This window comes from Camelus ferus, chromosome 6 (genome assembly GCF_009834535.1).
Source record: "Camelus ferus isolate YT-003-E chromosome 6, BCGSAC_Cfer_1.0, whole genome shotgun sequence".
Lineage (NCBI taxonomy): Eukaryota > Metazoa > Chordata > Mammalia > Artiodactyla > Camelidae > Camelus > Camelus ferus.
The window spans coordinates 22,363,600-22,383,902 of record NC_045701.1 but is presented as its reverse complement, the minus strand read 5'-3'; the positions used below and the strand labels follow the sequence as shown (position 1 = coordinate 22,383,902).

Genomic DNA, 20,303 nt, shown 5'->3' with positions numbered 1-20,303 from the left:
ATTGGGATGTGACTGACACACATTATATAAATTTAAGGTGTATAGCATAGTGATTTTACATATTTATATATTGAAAAATGATAACCGCAGTAAGATTAATACCACTTTCATCACCTCAGACATAGTTACTTTTTTCTTGTGATGAAAACTTTGAAGATTTTTCTCAGCAATTTTCAAAGATACAATTCAATGTTGTTAGCTGTGGTCTCAATGCTGTACATTTCATCCCCAGAACATTTTCATCTTTTTTATCCTTGTGGTTGTTTTGTTTTTTTTTTTTTGGATGTGGGAGGAGGCAATTAGGTTTATTTATTTATTTATTATTTTTTTAATGGCAGTACTGGGGATTGAACCCAGGATTTTGTGCATGTTAGGCGTGCACTCTACCACTATACCCTCCCCTCTCATATTCGTCTTATAACTGGAAGTTTGTACCCTTTGACCACTTTCATCCATTTCCCCCGTTATCTATTTTATCCTAATATGTTATTGATATTCCAATTTTATCACTTTATCCAGTAATTGCCTTTTTAGCATGTTCTTCCCTCCATTGTAGGATCCAGTCTGGCTCAGATATCGTATTTTTTTGGCCTCCTTTGATCTGGAACTTACCACAGCCGTCTTTTCTTGTATGACATTGACTAAGGATATACTTCCCCCACCACACACACACTTTCTCAAGCAGATTTAGGTTTGTGTAATGTAACACTAGGCTTTTGCTATGCGTCACTGCCTAATACACTGATCTCAAAGTACTGAGTCAATATTTACTGATTTGATTAGGAACCTTTTCCTGAATAAAGTATAATCTTGTTGTAAGTAGTCTCTTTAGCAATCGCTTCCTGGTTCCTTGTGATTTGTTTATGTGACCCAGAGGACTTTAAAGTTTTTATGGTTGCCAGTTCTTAATAATGAGACTGTCAGTAAGAACATGGTTGGTAAAATACCTGGAGAGGAAATTTTAGAACTCTGAACTGAGAGCTAAGGAATTTGCAAGTTGAGAAGTTGGTCGCTCAGTGAATTTGAGTGACCGTCAGAGGAGAAGACTAGCAGCCAGTTCACAGGAAGACAGGACTCATCAGACTGAGACCTGCCCTTTCCAGGTTCATGCTGACCAGGAGTAATCACATACACTTCCTCATTTTGCACTGTTTCTCTCCCTGAAGGGCCCTGTTTGTTTCAGGTGTGGTTTTAGTGCCGTGCCCTTCCCTTTTTTCACTTCCTTATTTTTAGCCTATGGAGAGAATTGAACCCTGTCCAGAGGTAACTTTCACTACTATGCTTGGTATCCAAACCTTTTACAATGAAAAGTAAACCCTATAGAGTCATTTTGCCAACTTTTTTTTTCAGTGTTCCCTAGAGTCGTCATCAATTATTTGAAGAAGCAGCTTGTGGAAAGCTGTTTTATAAAGGCCAGACTACCTTCGTCTTTGTTGTGACTCCAGTGTTGCCTGTCATCCTATCCACTGATCTTTTGTTAAGGACACAGTGTGTGCTGTTGTACTTGTGCATGTGAGGAAGCGGAGGACCACTTTGGCTGTACGGCTGGGCACTTAGCAAGCTGCACTCTGCTTCTTACTCTAATCAGATATAAATATTTGGCTTCTGGGCTTTTTGTTTCTTAAGTCTTACGCAGGTTCAGTTTGTTTTGAAAGAATGAGATTTGAAAGTAGGACATTGATATTTCATTCCCTTTTACTCAGAGACATTATGCCAGTTATATATGTACTCATTTACCTGTTTATTCCGGCATGTGACTCAAATCTTACTATACATTACTTCATTCCTCAGCTCTTACTCACTTTTTTGAGAGGTACTGCTCCATTAGCAGTATAGCTACCTTAAAGAATGAAGGGTCATTCTTTTGAGTACAAGGGGCTCACAAGTTCACCTTTGAACTCTTATCTACCTTTAGAAGGTCTCTGATCTGTCCGTCTGCCTGGCACTTATGAGACTCTACATACCGCATCTATTCAATGGGGCACACAAAGACTAGGATTTATTTTTAGGTAGCCACAGGAACCAGACAACCTGTTCTTTCCATGACTGCCTTAGGTAAATAACTGTGTCACATAGGACATTATTTTTTAATATTAAAAAGCATTCTTTATTCATTCAAGTTTTAGAATTATTTCTTATAGGGTTACCGATTAGCTTGTAGTGTGGTAATTTTCTCTCATCTTCAGTACCCAAAAAGCTTTATACACAAAGAAGTCTTTCAAAACATTATGGGGAAAATATCTATCCAATTATGAGAGAATAATAAAATCATGATACAGCCACACAATTACTATGCAGATGTTTAAAATGTTTCAAAGTATTTATATTGATTGGATACATGTTTAAAAGTTTAGAAATAGCAGGATACAAAATTATATATGCAGTATGTTCACAATTATCTAAAAAGCATAGAAAAATTATTGGGAGAAAATATATTAACGATTGTAATTGATTGGGAGAACTAGGAGTGGTATTTTTCTTTCTACTTTTCTTTTTACCAAACTTCCACAAATGTATTTATTCTATAACTAAATAAACTTTATTTCCAAAGCAGCTTTTCCATAATATGCCTTAACCTTAAAATATCGCTAGGTATACGTGGCTGTAGGGGAGACATGAGAGCTGGCTGGGGAGTCATTGGGTTAAAGTGACTAACTTGCTGTTCACTACAGAGTCTGAAGCAGTGAGTTCAAGTTCCAGCTTGCCTGATAGCACAGCCTTGGTGCCTACTCAAAATCCTCTTTGGGAAAAGAGATATAAGTAAATTCAATAGGTGATTGTCCCTAGTAAGTCCTGTTACCTCTCTTAAGTCTGGATAAATCATTTGTAAAGTGGGAATAGTAATACCTACTACACAAGGTTGGGGCAAGACTTAAATAAAGATATTTTATGAGCCCTAAAGTACCATGCATAGGGAAAGAGACCTCATTAAATGGACTTTCAGGCCACTTTAGCTAAACCAGTTGCCAGTGCATTGAATTCATAAGAAATAATCACCTTGATTGACATGATGTTCTGTTTGTTATATTTCCCAATCAGAGAGGACCAGGTAAACTTCCGTGGATTCATGAGAACTTTGGCTCATTTCCGACCCATTGAGGATAATGAAAAGAGCAAAGATGTGAATGGACCAGAACCACTCAACAGCCGAAGCAACAAACTGCACTGTAAGGAGATAAAATCTTCTGGCTTATGATATTTGCTTTTCATTTCTTACAAATCATTTACTTGAACAAGCATTCATTCATTCACTGAATAAGCATTTACTCAAACATAGTAGTTAAGAGCTCAGACCCTGGAGCTAAACTGGCTGGGTTTGAATCCCAGCTCTGTTCCTTTTTGTCATGTGACTTTGGGCAAGTTACTTAAAGTCTCTGGACCTCAGTTTCCTCTTCTGTAAAATGGGGTATTAAAGGATGTTACATGGGAAGCTTATGAGGATTTGATGAGTTAATATATATCAAGTACTTCAAATAGTGTCTGGCAATAAGAGTTGCTGCTAATAATATCCTTATAATTAGGGGAGGGTATAGCTCAGTGGTAGAGCGTGTGCTTAGCATGTACAAGGTCCTGGGTTCAATCCCCAGTACCTCCATTAAAAAAATAATAATAAACCTAATTACCTAACCCCCCAAAAAAATCCTTAAAATTTATAGAATGTCGACTGTGTGCTACACACTGTGGTAAGAGCCAGAGTGACAACAATGAAAAAGACCCTGCCCACCTTAGAGTTTGATAGATACTGGTGACTTTAGTAGGGATGAACAGCTGGGTTAGTGCAAGATTAAATTTTTGTCCTTATGCCTCCTTTCCTTGGATACTTGTAAGATTTCCCTCTGCCCTTGATGATTCGTGTATATTGCCTTATCCTTTACAATACTTCTCCAAGAAATAAAAATTAAATTTCTTTTTGTTCAACACAAGTTGAAATTGAAATTGTATTGAATTGGTTGAGCCCAAGCTTCTCTTACTAGGGTGCAGAGTGGTATACAGTGAAGTTTGTGAAACCACAGTGATTTGGGCCCGTCAAGTTTTTACTAGGTGATTTTTTAAAAAATTAAAAGTCTTTTTAATGTTGGAACAAATATAGATAAATTGTAGAATATAAAGCCAAATTTGGATATATTTGTAAGATGGTACATGAGACCTAAACTTTTAGTTTGTGGCCCTTGGGTCATAGCCCCAGGTCTCCTTGTCTATAGGAGTATGAGTTCACTCCTCTGTTGATATTTCAGGTGAAGAGTTTAAGAAGCTCTGAAATAAGTGTTGTTATATAAGACAGGGAAGATTTTTGTCTGTATTTTTTTTTAATTGAAGTACAGTCAGTTGCAATATGTCTATCTCTGGTGTACAGCACAATATCCCAGCCATGCATATACATAGATTTTTGAACCAAAATAATAAAATACTGTTCTTCTTTACCACAAGATCGTATACCTTAATGAAGAACAGAAAACTTAAGTACAAACAAAACAGAATATAGAAGAAAATAGAATTCTAATGAATTGTTCGCAAATATATTGGCTCTTTTATTAGCAGATTCCCCTTCCTTCTTTCAAGACTAGATACTGTCTGAGACAAAGCGTCATGTCTTAATGTTTTATGAATTTTAGCATATATTTAGTACATATTTGCCTAATGCTGGCTTTAGTACAGTAGAAATTTTCTTATTCAGTGTCACACCAGGAGTTGATCAACAATTGAAAAACTCAGCTATAGCATAGAATCATAGAGAAGGATACATGGTTTAACATTATAATTTTCCTTGAAATATTTAAAAACAGATTCACTGGCCAGTCTTTGGATGTTGGACCAAGAGTTGTTTTTTTGGTTTGTTTGTTTTAGTAAAGGTCTGCTGATGGGAATTGTGTGACCTTTTTGCATAGAACACATCTGTAATGTACTGGCTAAGGTTTCTGGCTGCAATTTCTTTTTAGTGGAAAGAGAACTTACAGGTACTTGCAAAGCATTCTGAGAATAGAATCCCGGTGTTTACATTTTTTCTTCAATCTTTTACAGTTGTCCTGACACACTTACTTTAGGAACAATTTGTTTTTTTGTTTTTATTAGTGACTTAATTTTGAGTCTTTCAAAGGCAGTCAATCTGATTTTCATTGAAATAAAAACTCTTTTCACATACATCTCATTTTGTATTAAATTATTTGGTTTTATGAAAATTACAAATAGCACGGTTTTAGGACTATTGACACACTGATTCTTGGTAAGCATCCAACTCACAAGGTGGAGTAGACACTCAAGAGTTGCCTATTAGCTACAGGTATACAGTGTGCTGCCACATCAGCTGGAATGATTTGCCTAGGGGAGGGAGGGCATCCATGAATCCAGTAATTTAGTTAAAGAGAAGGCAGTTAAGAGACATTCTGTGCTTTACAAAACTATGCTTGCTTTCCTAATTTGGGATTAGAGGAGGCTTTAAAGGGGTAACACAGACCTGTTATCTGAATTCCCTCTACAGTGTGGGCTTTACTTTTTTCAGGTCATGAATTCCCTAAGGAGTCTGGTGAAATCCTACTGACCTCATCTCAGAGGTTTTTGAATGCATGAAATAAAGTACATAGGACTATGAAGGAAACCAATTATATTGAAATATAATTAACAAAGTGTTAAAAGCAACTTTGTGATACAGTAATAGAGGTGCTTCTTTATTATACATCAAATAATAGGATGTAACATTAGGGCCCTGTGGCTATGGAACAACTCTGTATCTTGAATGTGTTGGTGGTTACACGAAACTACATAGGTGATAAAATTGCATAGAACTGCACACACAGGTGCATACACACATGGTGAAATATGATTAAACTTTGTGGATTGTAGCACTGTCAGTTTCCTGCTTTTGATGGTATATTTTAGGTATGCAAGATATTACCATCAGGGGGTCTGGGGTAAAGCATATATGCAAGATCTCAAGGAGATATTTGTACACCCCCATTCACGGTGGCATTAGCCACAATTGTTGAAACAAGAAAGCAACTCGTGTCCATCAATGAATGAATGGGTAAGCAAATTCATTGATTCACACTGACCCTAAAGAAAATATTCCACATAGCATTAGTGGATTTGGTAATTAGTTTATCAGTTAGGATGCCTTCAGCTGACTTCGGTGACTTCAACGGTAAGGAAATATATTGTCTCACTTTACAAGTCAAGTGGGGCAAGCATCAGGGTTGATCATGTTGTCAAGGACCCGGTGTTTCCTACTGCTCTGCTCTGCCTCCTTAGGATCTGCTTCATCCAAAGGCATGGCTCCTCATGGTCACATGATAGTTTTCAGTGGCAGTTGGTCTGTGTTTTCCCCTCATCGTGTCTGACAGTGGAGAGAGAGAAAGACAGAATTCCCTCCTGAAGTTGTGGATAAGCTTCTGTTAGGAAGGAAAAAAGCCTGAATGCCACAGAAACAGGAAGCCTAGGGTGAAATAGAATAATAGCAAAGTGCTGTGCATGCTATGCATGGTGTTTACCATTACTTTAGTCTTGGCTTTCAAATCAACTTATACAGGAAGCTGAAAATGAATTAGAATTCTGTTGCATTCTATTTATTAGGATCACATTCATGTAAGTAGAGCAGTGAAACCAAAGCTACAGGAGGAACCCTGGATGTCTGCTGGTCTGTCTATGTATTGTTTTTCTCTGAATTTCCCACAGAGCTTTGGAAGCAGCAAGGAGGCACCTCTTGTTGTAGACGGAGAACAATTGAACATCGTACACCTAGCAACACATTTGCCGCTCAGGCAAATTTGTTTATAGCTCATCTTCATAGAATAGTCTCTTAGGAACTCAGAGAGCATGATTTGTCCTATTTATTTTTTATGCTGCAGTGAAAGAATGTCAAGGTCAATCAGCAAGGCTGAACTGTACCTATGTAGGCACAGGCCCAAGCACACATAGTACCACTGCTCTGATTGGCTTCCAGGAATGGTTCCTTATTCTCCTCTTCCAATCAGAGAGGTTATAATGTCTTGTGTGTGTTATAATGTCTTATGTGAAAGGTACAACCCATCTTAGAATGCTCCAGGGCATGGTAAGTAAGGGAGAGGTTTATAACTTTCCCATTTGATGTCCTAATTGTCCTCTTAAATGGTTTAAGTTTTCTATAACACATAATGAGTCATGTGGGAAATGAGTCTACATGAAGATATTTTATGTGGATGATGAGGAGTATTGGTGAAGTGGAGTTTGGGAGAGTAGCCAAGAAGAAACTGAGTGGCATTATTTTTTGTTCCTTTTTCAGTTTTATTTGGTAGAATTATTACAGTTCGACTGCACATACACATTATATTGCATGTAAATACATATATACAGTATACTGTGCATTTTTAAAATTTGACTTCTATATACTGATCATTGTAGAAACTGAGCAGCATTATCACAGTAGCCAAAAGGTGGAAGCATCCCAGGTGTCCTTCAGCAGATGAATGGATATACAAAATGTGGTATATATTTTACAGTGAAATATTATTTAACCTTAGAAAAGGAAATTCTGTCACATACTACAACATGGATAAATCTACTTATCCTAAATAAAAATAAGCCAGACACAAAAGGATAAATATTGTTTGATTCCTTTTATATGAGGTTCCTAGAGTAGTCAAATTCATAGGAAGTTGCCAGGGACTAGGGGCAGAGGGAAATGCAGAGTTATTGTTTAATGAGTCAAAATTTCAGTTGGGGAAGATGAAAAAGTTCTGGAGATGGATGGTAGTGATGGTTATAGAACAATGTGAAAGTATTCACCTGCACACTAATTAAAAAGGGTCAAAAAAGGTCGATTTTATGTTTATTCTACCACGGTTTTTTTTTTAAGAAGAAGTAACAGTGATTAAAAGATAAAGGTTTGACTGAGATCATTCATTTGGTCTTTCATTAAGCAAATGTTTGAGCAACTCCTGTATGCCAGGCACTATTTTAGGACCCAGATACAATGATGCATAACTCAGATAAAGGTCTTTGCTCTCATAGAGCTTATGATCAAATAAAGGAGACAGACTATGTGGAAAAAGACAAAAGATTAAACAGGATTTGTGATCCTGGTGAGTTTTGTGAAGGAGATAAATAAGATGAGATGTTTAGAATGAGTGGTCGGTGAAACCTCTCTGAGGAGTTGAAACTCTAGCTAAGAATGAGCCAACTATGCCAAAACTAGGAGAAGAGAGGTCTTGGCAGAGGGGACAACTGGTGTAAAGGTCCTTGGATAGAAACGAGTACTTGGTGTGTTTAGAGAACAAAGAAGCATTATCAAGAAAGAAGTGAGTGGGAGGAGAGGAGGGCAGGGAGGTGAGGGCAGGTAGATAACACCTCCTAATAGCATCACATTGGGGTTTATGGTTCCAACATAGGAACTTGGAGGGAGACACAAAATTTCAGTCCATGGCAGCTGGGTTTCAGAAATTAGCATTTCAGGCTTTTGTAAATACTTTGGCAGAAAGGGATGTGTTTATTCCAGTTACCCAATTAAGAAATTCGGAGACAGATAATTATGGGTTATATAGCAAACAGATTTCCATCCTGAAATCATCCTAAAGATTCCTTAGTGGATAACACATTTTATGATACTTTAGAAAGATGACAGCATTTGCAGAAGTGTGTGTGTGTGTGTGTGGTTTGGAGAATATCAAACACATATTTCTTTAGGAACAGTTATGATACTTGTCTCCTTTCCCTTGGAATCCAAACCTCCTAAGCATATAAAACCTCAAATTTGGTAAAGATAGTTACTCAACTAACCAAATTAAAGAAAACAAATATCAGAGAAAGTCTCTCTTAGTTACTCCCCCTTCCAGAATGTTAATATGTATCTTACAAAGAGTAAATTAGATTTTTCTAAAATTTTCACTTGGACTTTTAGTGGATTCTGGCCCCCTGCCTTCTTTTATCTTTTGGTGGATACAAGGGGTAATGTTTACACTTTTAGATATTCACCCATGTTCTCATGCCTTTGTACCCAGAATTAGCTCTGCCTGTGTTGGGCTGCACCCTGCAGGCCTGTGAGGACTATACTCACCCAGCTCCAAGACTGAAGAGCCTGGGGTCAGTGACAAAGACATCAGTGGGTTTTTTTTTTCTTTTCTTTTTTTTTTCCTCCTGCTAGTGACATTTTTATTGACAGTATGTTTCCAACAAGCTTGGAAAATTATCTCACTGCCATTCAGGACAAGTGGGGTCCCAAATAAAGGAGTGGATTTAGAGTTGGTCTTGAAGTTAGAACCATCAGTGCTGGGTTTTGGGAGGTTTTTTAAACTTTTTTTTTACTGAGTTATAGTCATTTTACAATGTTGTGTCAAATTCCAGTGTAGAGCACAATTTTTCAGTTATACATGAACATACATAATATTCATTGTCACATTTTTTTTTCGCTGTGAGTTACCACAAGTTCTTGTATATATTTCCCTCTGCTATACAGTATAATCTTGTTTATCTAGTCTACATTTTGAAATCACAGTCTGTCCCTTCCCACCCCCGCCCCCTTGGCAACCACAAGTCTGTATTCTATGTCTTTGAGTCTGCTTCTGTTTTGTATTTATGTTCTTTTTTTTTTTTTTCTTTTTGATTCCACATATGAGCTATTTTTCTTTCTCTTTCTGGCTTACTTCACTTAGAATGACATTCTCCAGGAACATCCATGTTGCTGCAAATGGTGTTATGTTGTCAGGTTTTATGGCTGAATAGTATTCCATTGTATAAATATACCACATCTTCTTTATCCAGTCATCTGTTGATGAACATTTAGGCTGTTTCCATGTCTTGGCTATTGTAAATAGTGCTGCTCTGAACATTGGGGTGCAGGTGTCTTTTTGAAGTCGGGTTCCTTCTGGATATATGCCCAGGAGCGGGATTCCTGGGTCATATGGTAAGTCTATTCCTAGTCTTTTGAGGAATCTCCATCCTGTTTTCCACAGTGGCTGCACCAAACTGCATTCCCACCAGCAGTGTAGAAGGGATCCCTTTTCTCCACAGCCTCTCCAGCATTGAGACATCAGTGGTTTAATGTATGGGGGAGCTTACATGTCTAAAGCCAGGTCCTGGAACGACTCTCAACCATATGCAGTGGATGGTGGGCGAGACACAGCGCAGTCTTTGCTCCCAGGGGAAGGGGAGGTTAGCAGTTATAGGGGGAATTGATGTCAGATTGGCTCATTGGTTACCAGGGAAACCAGCAGGGGGGCACACCCCTCAAACGCCTCTTCCTTTGATAAGAACAGCCACTAGCTGGAGTTTGGGGCAAGTGTATAGGAAGGTCAGTCATGTGAGTAGGTTAGGTGAGGCAGGCATTGGTTGAGCAGGGGATGTACTGAGAGCAAGAGGACAGCCATCTTAAGTGTCCTGACCATATAGCCTGGAATGCCACTTTTCATCAGATTTCTGTTTGTCTTTCAAGACCTTGTTCAGATAGTACTTGAACCAGAAAGGCACATCAGCCATACACTTTGTTCCCCAGCATTTCGTAAGTATGATAGCACTTAGAATGAATTAAAATGTGTACTGTGTGTTGCTCTCTACTAGATTGTGAGTTCCAAGGTCCCAGGACCAGATCTAAATCTGTGTCTCTTAATAACTCTGGAGCAGTGGATTTGGGCCTTTCAGTACTGGCAGCACCTTACTGAAACCAAAAATCTTAGTGGTGTACTTGAAGTCATTCAGAGCTTCAAAACTACACCAAATTGAGCTGTAATTACAGGGCAGTCACTTCCTCAGTATGATTTCTCACAGTGTTTATAACATGTTATCACACTATTCAGTTGGTAGCCCTTCAGCAACATGGCACTGAGTGATTTTCTATCTTAGATATCCTAGTTTCTAAAAGACTTCTTTGTTGTTAGAGAGAGAGAAACATGATAAGGCCAGGACACCATCACATTCTTGGCATTTTTATTTGAAACTGAAGTTCTTTACCTTCAGGACTCCCAAATGCTAGAGGGTTATCTGAAACTTGACCTGAATTTGCTGAAGTAGTCATTTTCCAAAGCGATACTTTGTGTATCAACTGTTCAGTCCATACTTTGTGTAGAACCTGTATGGCTCCCACCGTCAGCTTCCCTCAAGTGTGGTGCACAGTAGACTGGATGGGCTGTGTGAGATGGCCTAGTGGACAGAACCATTTAATGGGTTTTTTGTTTTGTTTTGTTTTTTAACATTCTAAGTTAAAGAGGACATTGGACTTTTTATTAAGTTTTCTGATTTGTCTGATGAAGGGCCATATTTCATCGAAGCTAAGATGCATCTCAGTTTCTTAAATGTTACAGTGTTTTCAAAAGCTCTACAACTAATGGCAGTCGCTCTTGGAAAAATTATTCATTCATTGTCAGTTTTCTGTCTGGTGTCCTTTATATATTTAGTTCCTTGAGAAGGGGCAAAACACTACTGAATTTCTACTGACTTCTTGTTTTTTCCTACCAGTTGCTTTTCGACTGTACGACTTGGATAAAGATGACAAGATCTCCCGTGACGAGCTGTTACAGGTATGTGGGGAGCTCCCATACACGTGGATGACTTGTTTTTGGGCCCTGCTGGCTTCTTCTTGCTCTTTCCTTCAGTAAGCATTTATTTCACACCTGCTGTATTGCAGAGTCCTGTCCTAGATATAAAGCAGAGCAGATGACCTGGGGAAAATTTGAAATGGCTCATTGAGTTCCCACAGATGTCTCCACTATTTGAAAGCTAACTAAATATCTTTTAGGTGCTGACTGGCAGAGCTCAAATATGGGAGATGGTTTAGATCAGATAGTTCAGTTATTGTCAAATTGGCTTATTGGTAATTCTGATGACACTTACATAAATGCTGCTGTTTCATCTGTCCGTGGGCTTGATGCAAGAGTCCAGGAACTGCTGGGACGGTGTACACTGAGCCAATGCTCACTGTCTTTTGTTGCTCCCTGTAGACAACTCCCTGTCCTAATAGTAGTTACCGGCGTTCCATCCTATTAGCATTGCCTTTCTCTTCCCTCCCTCCCCCTCTTCCCTACATACAAGTTTAGGAGGAGAAAATTCTCCTTTTTTGTTTTTTTATTATTTATGAAGCTGGAGGACCCTAGGAGGCTAACACATTCAGGAATTTCCATGGGGAGATTTCCTTATTTCAAGATAAACCTAAAAAGTAAAGTGGTTTCCACTCACCCTGAAGTAAGTGTGACTCATTGTCTTCAAAAGTCTTCTGAGTTGAGAATAAGGACCAACCCAGGGTGTTTCTACATTTCTGTGTCTGAATAAAAACCAAAACCTTCTGCAGGTCAATGTTAGTGTCCTTTGCCGTTCAGTTGGTGACATCTTTCTTCAGTAAGAATTATTCACTTTAAAATTGCTACATGTAGGTTTCTGACCTCTGAAAAGAAAAAATAGAGGCAGTCACTCTATAGTTGGAGTTGCATGTTTATCCTCTGGCCCAGATCTAGCTGCCAGAAAGTTGTTTGGTTTTTTTTTTGTTTGTTTTGTTTTGTTTTGTTTTGAGTGGAAGGTTAATTTATTTTCTGTTATTAGGATAAAAAAGCCTACAGAGAGAGTGAGGAGATCATATGGCCAGAGTGCCTGTCTGTGACTAGAGTGTTCCTCAGGCCCAAAATGAAATGTGTTCATTGATGGTTGAGGTGTCAGAGAACTGATTTTATCCCAGCAAGAAGAACATTTGAACATTTATCAAAATGAGAAAAGTACAAAGTTTACCTTTCTAGACACTGCCATTTCTAAAATATTTGGTAATATGCAGTTCTTAGCGATCCAGTGGTTATTAAGAAGTTTGTGCTAAGTTTATCCCTCTTAAAGGAAGGGTTGAGTGGTCATATATTCCTAGTATGATTTTTGTAAAAAGTTCTGGTTGAACTTCTGGGGGTGATGGATATCTTTATTATCTTGATTGGGACGACAGTTTTACAAGTGTGTACATATGTTAACACTTAGCAGATTATAGATTTTAAATGTGTACAGTTTATTGTATATCAAATATAACTTCAGTAAAGATATTTGCTGTACTCATTTTATGAGGCTGGTGTAACTTGGACAAGAAAACTTTGTAAAGACTGTCTAAGAAAATTACAGTGCAATCTCTTTCATTCCCATAGATGTAAAAATCCTAAACAAAATATTAACACATCCAATTTAGCAATATATTAAAAAAAAAATACTGTATTACAGCCAAGATAGGTTTATACCAGGAATTCAAAGTTGGTTTAAAATTAGAAAACCAATCAATAATATTTCTCCACCTTAACAGACTGAAGAAAAATCAAATGGTCTTTTCCATTGAATTTTGATAAAATTAATCATCCATTCATGATTTTTTTAAAAAGTCTTAGAGAAACAGAGAGAGAAGGGAGCTTTCTTAAACTGATAAAGGATATATACAAAAAAACCTCACCACGTGTTTAAAAATAGTAATAGAGGTTCCATTTGCTAATAAACTTCTGACTGGAACCAAAAGGTAGAAAGAGCACGAGCTGGGCGTGGAGGCCTGGGTGGGCAGCTCGGCCACTGGCTGCTGGGACCTGTATCCAGCCACTTCTGGACCTTTGTGTCCTTACTGGCAGACTGGATGAGTGATTTTTAAGACACCATCACTCTTGTGGCCACCCCTCTGTACACACACAGCCCACATGCACAATTCATTTCTGTAATTCTAAAAATGAAACACTTCAGAGAATAACTGGACTGAGACCTGACAAAGCTGCTGCTAGAGGATGGATTTGTCTATTTGGCCACATACAGGGAAGATGGCAAATGAGTTGGCCATTTACTATTTTTGCTCGTATTGCCTCTTTTTATTAATCCTTCAATTTGTGTACATTTCTATACAAATGTACAACTTCCAGTGTTCAAGAATTGATTTGTAGGTGGGGAGGGAAACAGTGTTGATACAAATTAATATTTCAGCTGTTTTTTTCTCTTCAGAATATCCTGTCATTTATTTTTTAAAAATCTATTTCATGAGATTGGGGAAGGATGTAGAGGAGTAGGGGAAAGAGAGGCCTGTGAACAGCAGGGCTAGAAGTCCTTTCTTTCTGGTGGGAAAGCTAAGCTCTTACCTGTTGAAGACAGAGGTAGCTGACTACAGCCATGTGAGGCATCATAAATGCACCCTGTCCTCCATTTCATATTGTCTACAAGTCATGCCATTAGAGTTGCTTGTTTTGCTTAAGGTAGCAATTTTCAATATATATTCACATATAAAGATGTTAGCAGAGTAATAAGGAGACAAGGGGGTTTCTTTGTTACCAAGTTTGAGAACATATTTGGTGAAACAGTGTTTAATTTTCTTTACCACAGTGCTTACGGCCCTTTAAATGTGCTTGTTATTTTTCTAAAAAGGGGGATTTAGTTTTTAACCTTTCAAGGATCTTTATGTTTCTTGGCCATACTTTAGGGATAACTGGGCTAATGCACTGCCTCAAAGAGGACTGCATTTGGGTGGGATTCCTGAAAGCCCTACCAAACTGACATAAAGCAATAAGGGATTAGTTTGCCTCATGCAACAAGAAGCCTGGGGATAGGTTGTCCAGGTTGGTACAGTACCTAAATGATGTCCAGGAACCAGTCTTCTTCTTGCTCTGGCATCCATAGCACATTTGACTGTGACCTTATGGTCGCAGAATGGCTGCTGTACCACTAGGCATCATATCTACATTCCAGGCAGGAAGAATAGGGAGGAGCAAAATGTAAAGGACTCTCCCAAAGTGAGGCTTTGCCTTCCTAGTCAATGACCTTGCTAGAGAGTTCTGTTCATGTCCTTGTCTAGAATGGCCTAGATGAAAGATAAGGGTTTCAGCTGTCTGGCTGTTATATTTGATCACATCAAACGAAAAGAGGGTGGGCATAACTTTAATCTTAGTAAAAGATTTCCCCTGACGCAAGTCGCCTATAATTCCTGGCTTTTGGTCCTGCAGGTGCTACGCATGATGGTCGGAGTGAATATTTCAGATGAGCAGCTGGGCAGCATTGCAGACAGGACCATCCAGGAAGCCGATCAGGATGGGGACAGTGCCATATCTTTCACAGAATTTGTTAAGGTCAGTCACTTAACCTCTTGGTTTGAAAGAGTTAAAACCTACTGTACAGAAGGGAGGGAAGAAACATTCAGATAAGAGCTTGGGGCAGTTTCTCCTGTTGTGACCTTCGTAACTATAATTGGTTTTTTTTTTTCCCCAGGTTTTGGAGAAGGTGGACGTAGAACAGAAAATGAGCATTCGATTTCTTCACTAAAGGACTGAGACCAAACTGTTCCTTGCTTTCTAGTATTTAAGAACTGGAACTTGAAAGTCCTATCCACCAGCCCCACCTCCACCCCATCAATCCCCTTCTCCCAAAGTACTACTGCTGTTGCATGACTACCCCCAAAATGTCCCGTCAACACAAACCTGCCTTTGGTGTATAAAAAGGGCATTACAGAATGGTACACCCAACCTATTTTTGCTCAGTATCATTCGCCAGTTATCTCCATTTCTAAATATCATCTCCCTCTGTTCTGCTGAATGCCACACATGCATGCAGTCTGACAAAGTGAGAGGGAATCATGCCAAGAACCAGCCAGCAAAGCTCGTTCACTGGATATGGACTGTAGCCATGCTGCCTTTCCTCCAACTAGGCTTGGCATGCTCCTTCATCATTTTTTATACGTCCTTTGCTTCCTGCTTCTCTTTCACCCAACATACCATTCACTTAGTCTCTCAGTCTCCCTGCTTTTTATTAAGCTTCAGTCCTCTCTGTTCTACTTGGCACTCCAAGCTATGCCTGTTAAATGTATTTCTGACTTGGCAGTATAGTTCAGTGGTCTCGCAGTTTTAAATCTACCTTTACTCTTAAATGGGTCTCTGGGATGTTGCCTCTCCAGGAGCTTTTCAGTAACTAACACTTCTCTCTGAAAAATGTGACCATCTCTTGGTCCCCTGCACTCTGCTGTGTCATCAGAGTGCTGTTTGGAGATGTTCTGGAAAGGTGGTGGCCTCAGTGAGAGGTGTAGAGCCAAGTCTTGTAGGTGGCTTGCCCAGGTCTCTCTACCTCTGGCCTCTGATTCTCAACATTCATCCCTATGTGGCTGCTCCTGTCGGTACAGTGTTGGCTTTCCAGAAATTAGCCATATGCCTGCAGGCTTGCTTAGTTTGGGGATGCTGTCACCACCAGAAGGGCTGCTCTGACAATACGCTTGGGGACTTCCTCAAAGGCTTTTTGAACAATGAGGCTGGGCACCCTAAAAGTCTGGTGTGTTCCCACCGCTGCAGCGTGGTTTATGCCTCAGTGTTACGTGCCCTGGAATGCTTTTCACTTCACATTTCCAAATAGAAAGATTAGTGTTACAGAAGTGCCTAACTCATCCCAGTCCACGAGTTTTAAAGATTGTCCTCAGTGTCCTGAAGTTTTGCACAGAATTCTCTGAATTTTACACCTGACAAATGTTCATGCTGGAAGCCATAGTCAGCTCCTAATACAGGTCCAAAGCATTGAATGTATTACATCATTAGCTGCCGGGTTACACTGACTTCCTAGCTCCTCTCTTAGACCACTGCTGATCCCTTAGAAACAAGGGGTCTGGCACCAGTGGCACAACTTGAGGTGGCTTTATAGGCCTTTGCATGAACCAGAGCAACTTCTCTGCCTAAGTCAGCTTAGCACAGACATTGAATCAGGCTGTTGGCATCCTAACATCTGTCTTTGTGAGTCTCTTCATTTGTGTATCTGTCCTTGGCTGATTTTCTTGACTCATTGCTTGCTTGCTTGTTTCCTTGCTTTGGAAGGCTACCCAAGATGCATACACAATACTTTAGGAAGGGAATTGCTTTAAAAAAAAAAAAAACTGTAAAGGGATTAGGAAGAGTGGGGAAGAAAGAGTGACCAGGTTGGATGAATCAAGTATAAACGACTGAGGAATTCTTGGTGAAGTTTCAGTCTGACTTCATGATCAAGCAATGTATTATAGGAATTGTACAAAAGGGAAGAACTGTCTGACACTGGTCTGTTAGAGAGGTACTTCAGAGGCTCTTTGACCTGCATATTTAAAGTTCCTAAGATTATGGCTTTCTCCTCCTTTTGGCTGTATAGCAAACTGTTTTAATCCACAGTTGTGCCTTATTGTTCCATTAAAATTGTATTCTTCGACCCATCAATAAATACTTGTGGTTAAAACAAAATAACTTGGTCGATTTTGTCCCTGTATTTTCCAGGAATTTTGCATAACTCAGTCCCCTTCAAGTTTGAAATCACAGTCTCCCTTACTCAGGTTTATGTCTGTGCTGTCAAATGGCATTTATTTGAACGTAAATGGAATATGACATGAGATTATATCAGCTTTTATATCTGCTGCTGCCTGGACATAATGAAATGGGGTCGTTCCCCTGGGGGCTGGCACTGTGTGCCTCTGGACATGGCTTTGTCAGCCTCGGCCACTTTCCACTTGCTCCAGGTAGGATTCTGTTTCTGTTCTTGACTCCCTGGCTCCTTAAATGTAGGAAAGACCTAAAAATGGGGTATCTGTCTATTGCTTGTTATTAAGGTATCCACTCCCTCGTGTGTACAATCTCAATGACGTATTGTACCAAGCTGTTATTACATGGCTTTTCACATCTTAAAGCTTCAGTCTGCTACATCTGTGTAGGGTTCAAGTATCTCTTATTTTAAGGTTTAGGGTAATGCCATATGACTCAAAGCAGTAATAGCTGGAGTCAGTCCTAAAAAGTCTAAAACAGTGCTCTCTTCTATTCTCATCCCTCTGCCTTAAAAGTACCTTCAATCCATTCAAAATGACTTGCACTGTTTCAGCTTTGCTTTGCTTTGAGTGTAAATATAGGATTTGGAGAAAGTGAGAAATAGATGGAGTGACCATGCAGTCAGTTTTGGAGGAATCTTAATGTTACTGACCATGGCCACAGCTATACCATCTGTGACTGAAAACAAAATTGGTAACTGTAAAAAAAAAAAGAAAACTATAAGCATTACAATATTAAATATAGTTTAAAGAAAGTCTCTTTAACCAGTTTTAATTCCTTTGCTCCCTCCTGGTCTGTCCATTGCATTACATATTTTTAACATATACGGAACATAACATGAGATTACATCACCTTTTAGAAATTAACAGATTGTAATAGTTCCCCATGTTAACTGTTCCTCCTAGGTTATATTAATGGTTACATAATATTTTACCAACTCGATGTAATATTTATTTAACCATTTGCTTATTGTTTCCAATTATATGTTACAAAATAATGAAACAGTGAATGCCTTTCTGCATATAACTTTTTTTCTTTGAAAAAATTTTACAGGAGTGGGATTACTAGATGGATTTCAAGAGAAATGAATGCCACAATGCCGCAAGCAATCGAATTAATCTCCCTTACTTTCAGTGTTCTTTTTAGACTATTTGTGGTTACCTAGTTTTTCAAATTCATTACAGAATCATGTTGCCAAGTTTTGTATTTAAAATATTATTAGAATAGATCACCTTGATTGGGATTTAGAGCAAGTACTGTAGAGATGACTCAGGAAGGACAGTCTTTACAAACTAGGTTTCTTATGCTAAAAACCAGGTATTTATCCTGTTACCCAAACACTTAAGTCAGAATTGCTTGGAAGGAAGTCATCATTACTGGACTAAAATTCCCTAAATTTATGCTACTTTGGCTAAGCCTTGAATCAACAAGTGATTCAGACTGAAGATGGCTGGTATTTGCCAGTACAGATCTGTTTAACATCTAGTTTAATAGAAACTGCAATTTAGAGGTTTTCTTTTTCTTTTCCTCTACATCAAGCAGTGATGGGAGATTTACCCAGTAAGTTTGTGAGGTACTGCAGGCTGTTTCCTCACAGCTCCAGTAGGGGGCAGACAGCAATGAAGTGTCTCATGTCTTTTAAGATGGAGTAAGTAACTGGCCTTACATCTTTATCTGAGGGATGAGCTGATCAAGTACTTAGCCTTGAGATGCCAAGACTCAGTTTTCTTCTCTAAATTCGTCAGTCTTCTAAGCACTAGATTCTTCTGATCTCTCATCAAAACTAGTAAGGTTGTTTATTTGGAGGTGGTCCTGACACCGCCCACTACCCTGTGCAGTCTATTCAAGACCTGAAGTATCCTTTCTGCCCGTGGATGCCGCTGAGTAAGCATCATTAAAACCTCCCATCCCCGCTGTCAGGTCTAAGTCAGAGTCTCCCAAAGAGCCCAAACAGCTGCAGAAGCTCTTCATCAGAGGTTTGAGCTTCGAAACAACCAATGAGTCAGAGGAGCCACTTTGAGCAATGGAGGATGCTCAGACTGTGTGGTAATGAGGCTCCAGAGGCTTCGGGTTTGTCACATATGCCACTGTGGAGGAGGGGGATGTAGCCATGAATGCAAGGCCACACAAGGTGGATGGAAGAGTTGTAGGACCAAAGAGAAGATTCTCAAAAACCTGGTGCCCACTTAACTCTGAAAACGACTTTCCTTGGTGGCATTAAAGAAGACACTGAGGAACATCATCCAAGAGATTATTTTGAACAGTATGGGAAAACTGAAGTGACTGAAATCATGACTGACCAGGGCAGTCGCAAGAAGAGAGGCTTTGCTTTTGTAACCTTTGACAACCATGACTCCGTAGACAAGACTGTCACTCAGAAGTACCATACTGTGAATGGCCACAACTGTGAAGTAAGGGAAGCCCTGTCTAAGCAAGAGATGGCTAGTGCTTCATCCAGCCAAAGAGGTCAGAGTGGTTCTGGAAACTTTGGTGGTGGTCGCAGAGGTGGTTTTAGTGGGAATGACAATTTTGTTCGTGGAGGAAACTTTAGTGGCCGAGGTGGCTTTGGTGGCAGTCGTGGTGGTGGTGGATATGGTGGCAGTGGGGATGGCCACAATGGATTTAGTAATGGTGGTGGTTATGGAGGAAGCAGAGGCTATGGAAGTGGTGGACAGGATTACAGAAACCAGGGCAGTGGCTATGGTGGGAGTGGCAGCTATGACAGCTATAACAGATGAGGCAGTGGCGGCTCTGGTGGTGATAGTGGTAGCAATTTTGGAGGTGGTGGAAGCCACAATGATTTTGGCAATTACAACAATCAATCTTCAAATTTGGGACTTATGAAAGGAGGAAACTTTGGAGGCAGAAGTTCTGGCCCCTATGGTGGTCGTGGCCAATACTTTGCCAAACCAAAAAACCAAGGGGACTATGGTGGTTCCAGCAGCAGCAGCAGCAGCTATGGCAGTGACAGAAGGTTTTAATTACTGCCAGGAAACAATGCTTAGCAGGAGAGGAGAGCCAGAGAAGTGACAGGGAAGCTGCAGTTTACAAGAGATTTGTGAACTCAGCCAAGCATAGTGGTGGCAGGGCCTAGCTGCTACA

General features: G+C 39.4%; 1 protein-coding gene and 1 pseudogene across 1 annotated transcript in view; both read left to right on the top strand.

Moving 5' to 3' along the window:
* Positions 1 to 17,126, top strand: part of CHP1 (calcineurin like EF-hand protein 1) — a 35,585-nt gene extending 18,459 nt beyond the window's left edge. The window contains exons 4-7 of the mRNA XM_006176632.3: positions 3,040 to 3,167; positions 11,416 to 11,477; positions 14,889 to 15,011; positions 15,151 to 17,126. Coding sequence (XP_006176694.1) covers positions 3,040 to 3,167; positions 11,416 to 11,477; positions 14,889 to 15,011; positions 15,151 to 15,204 — 367 coding nt within the window. The 3' untranslated portion in view covers positions 15,205 to 17,126. The remainder of the gene's footprint in view (positions 1 to 3,039; positions 3,168 to 11,415; positions 11,478 to 14,888; positions 15,012 to 15,150) is intronic.
* A 1,963-nt stretch (positions 17,127 to 19,089) lies between these two features.
* LOC102510733 lies at positions 19,090 to 20,303 on the top strand (annotated as a pseudogene).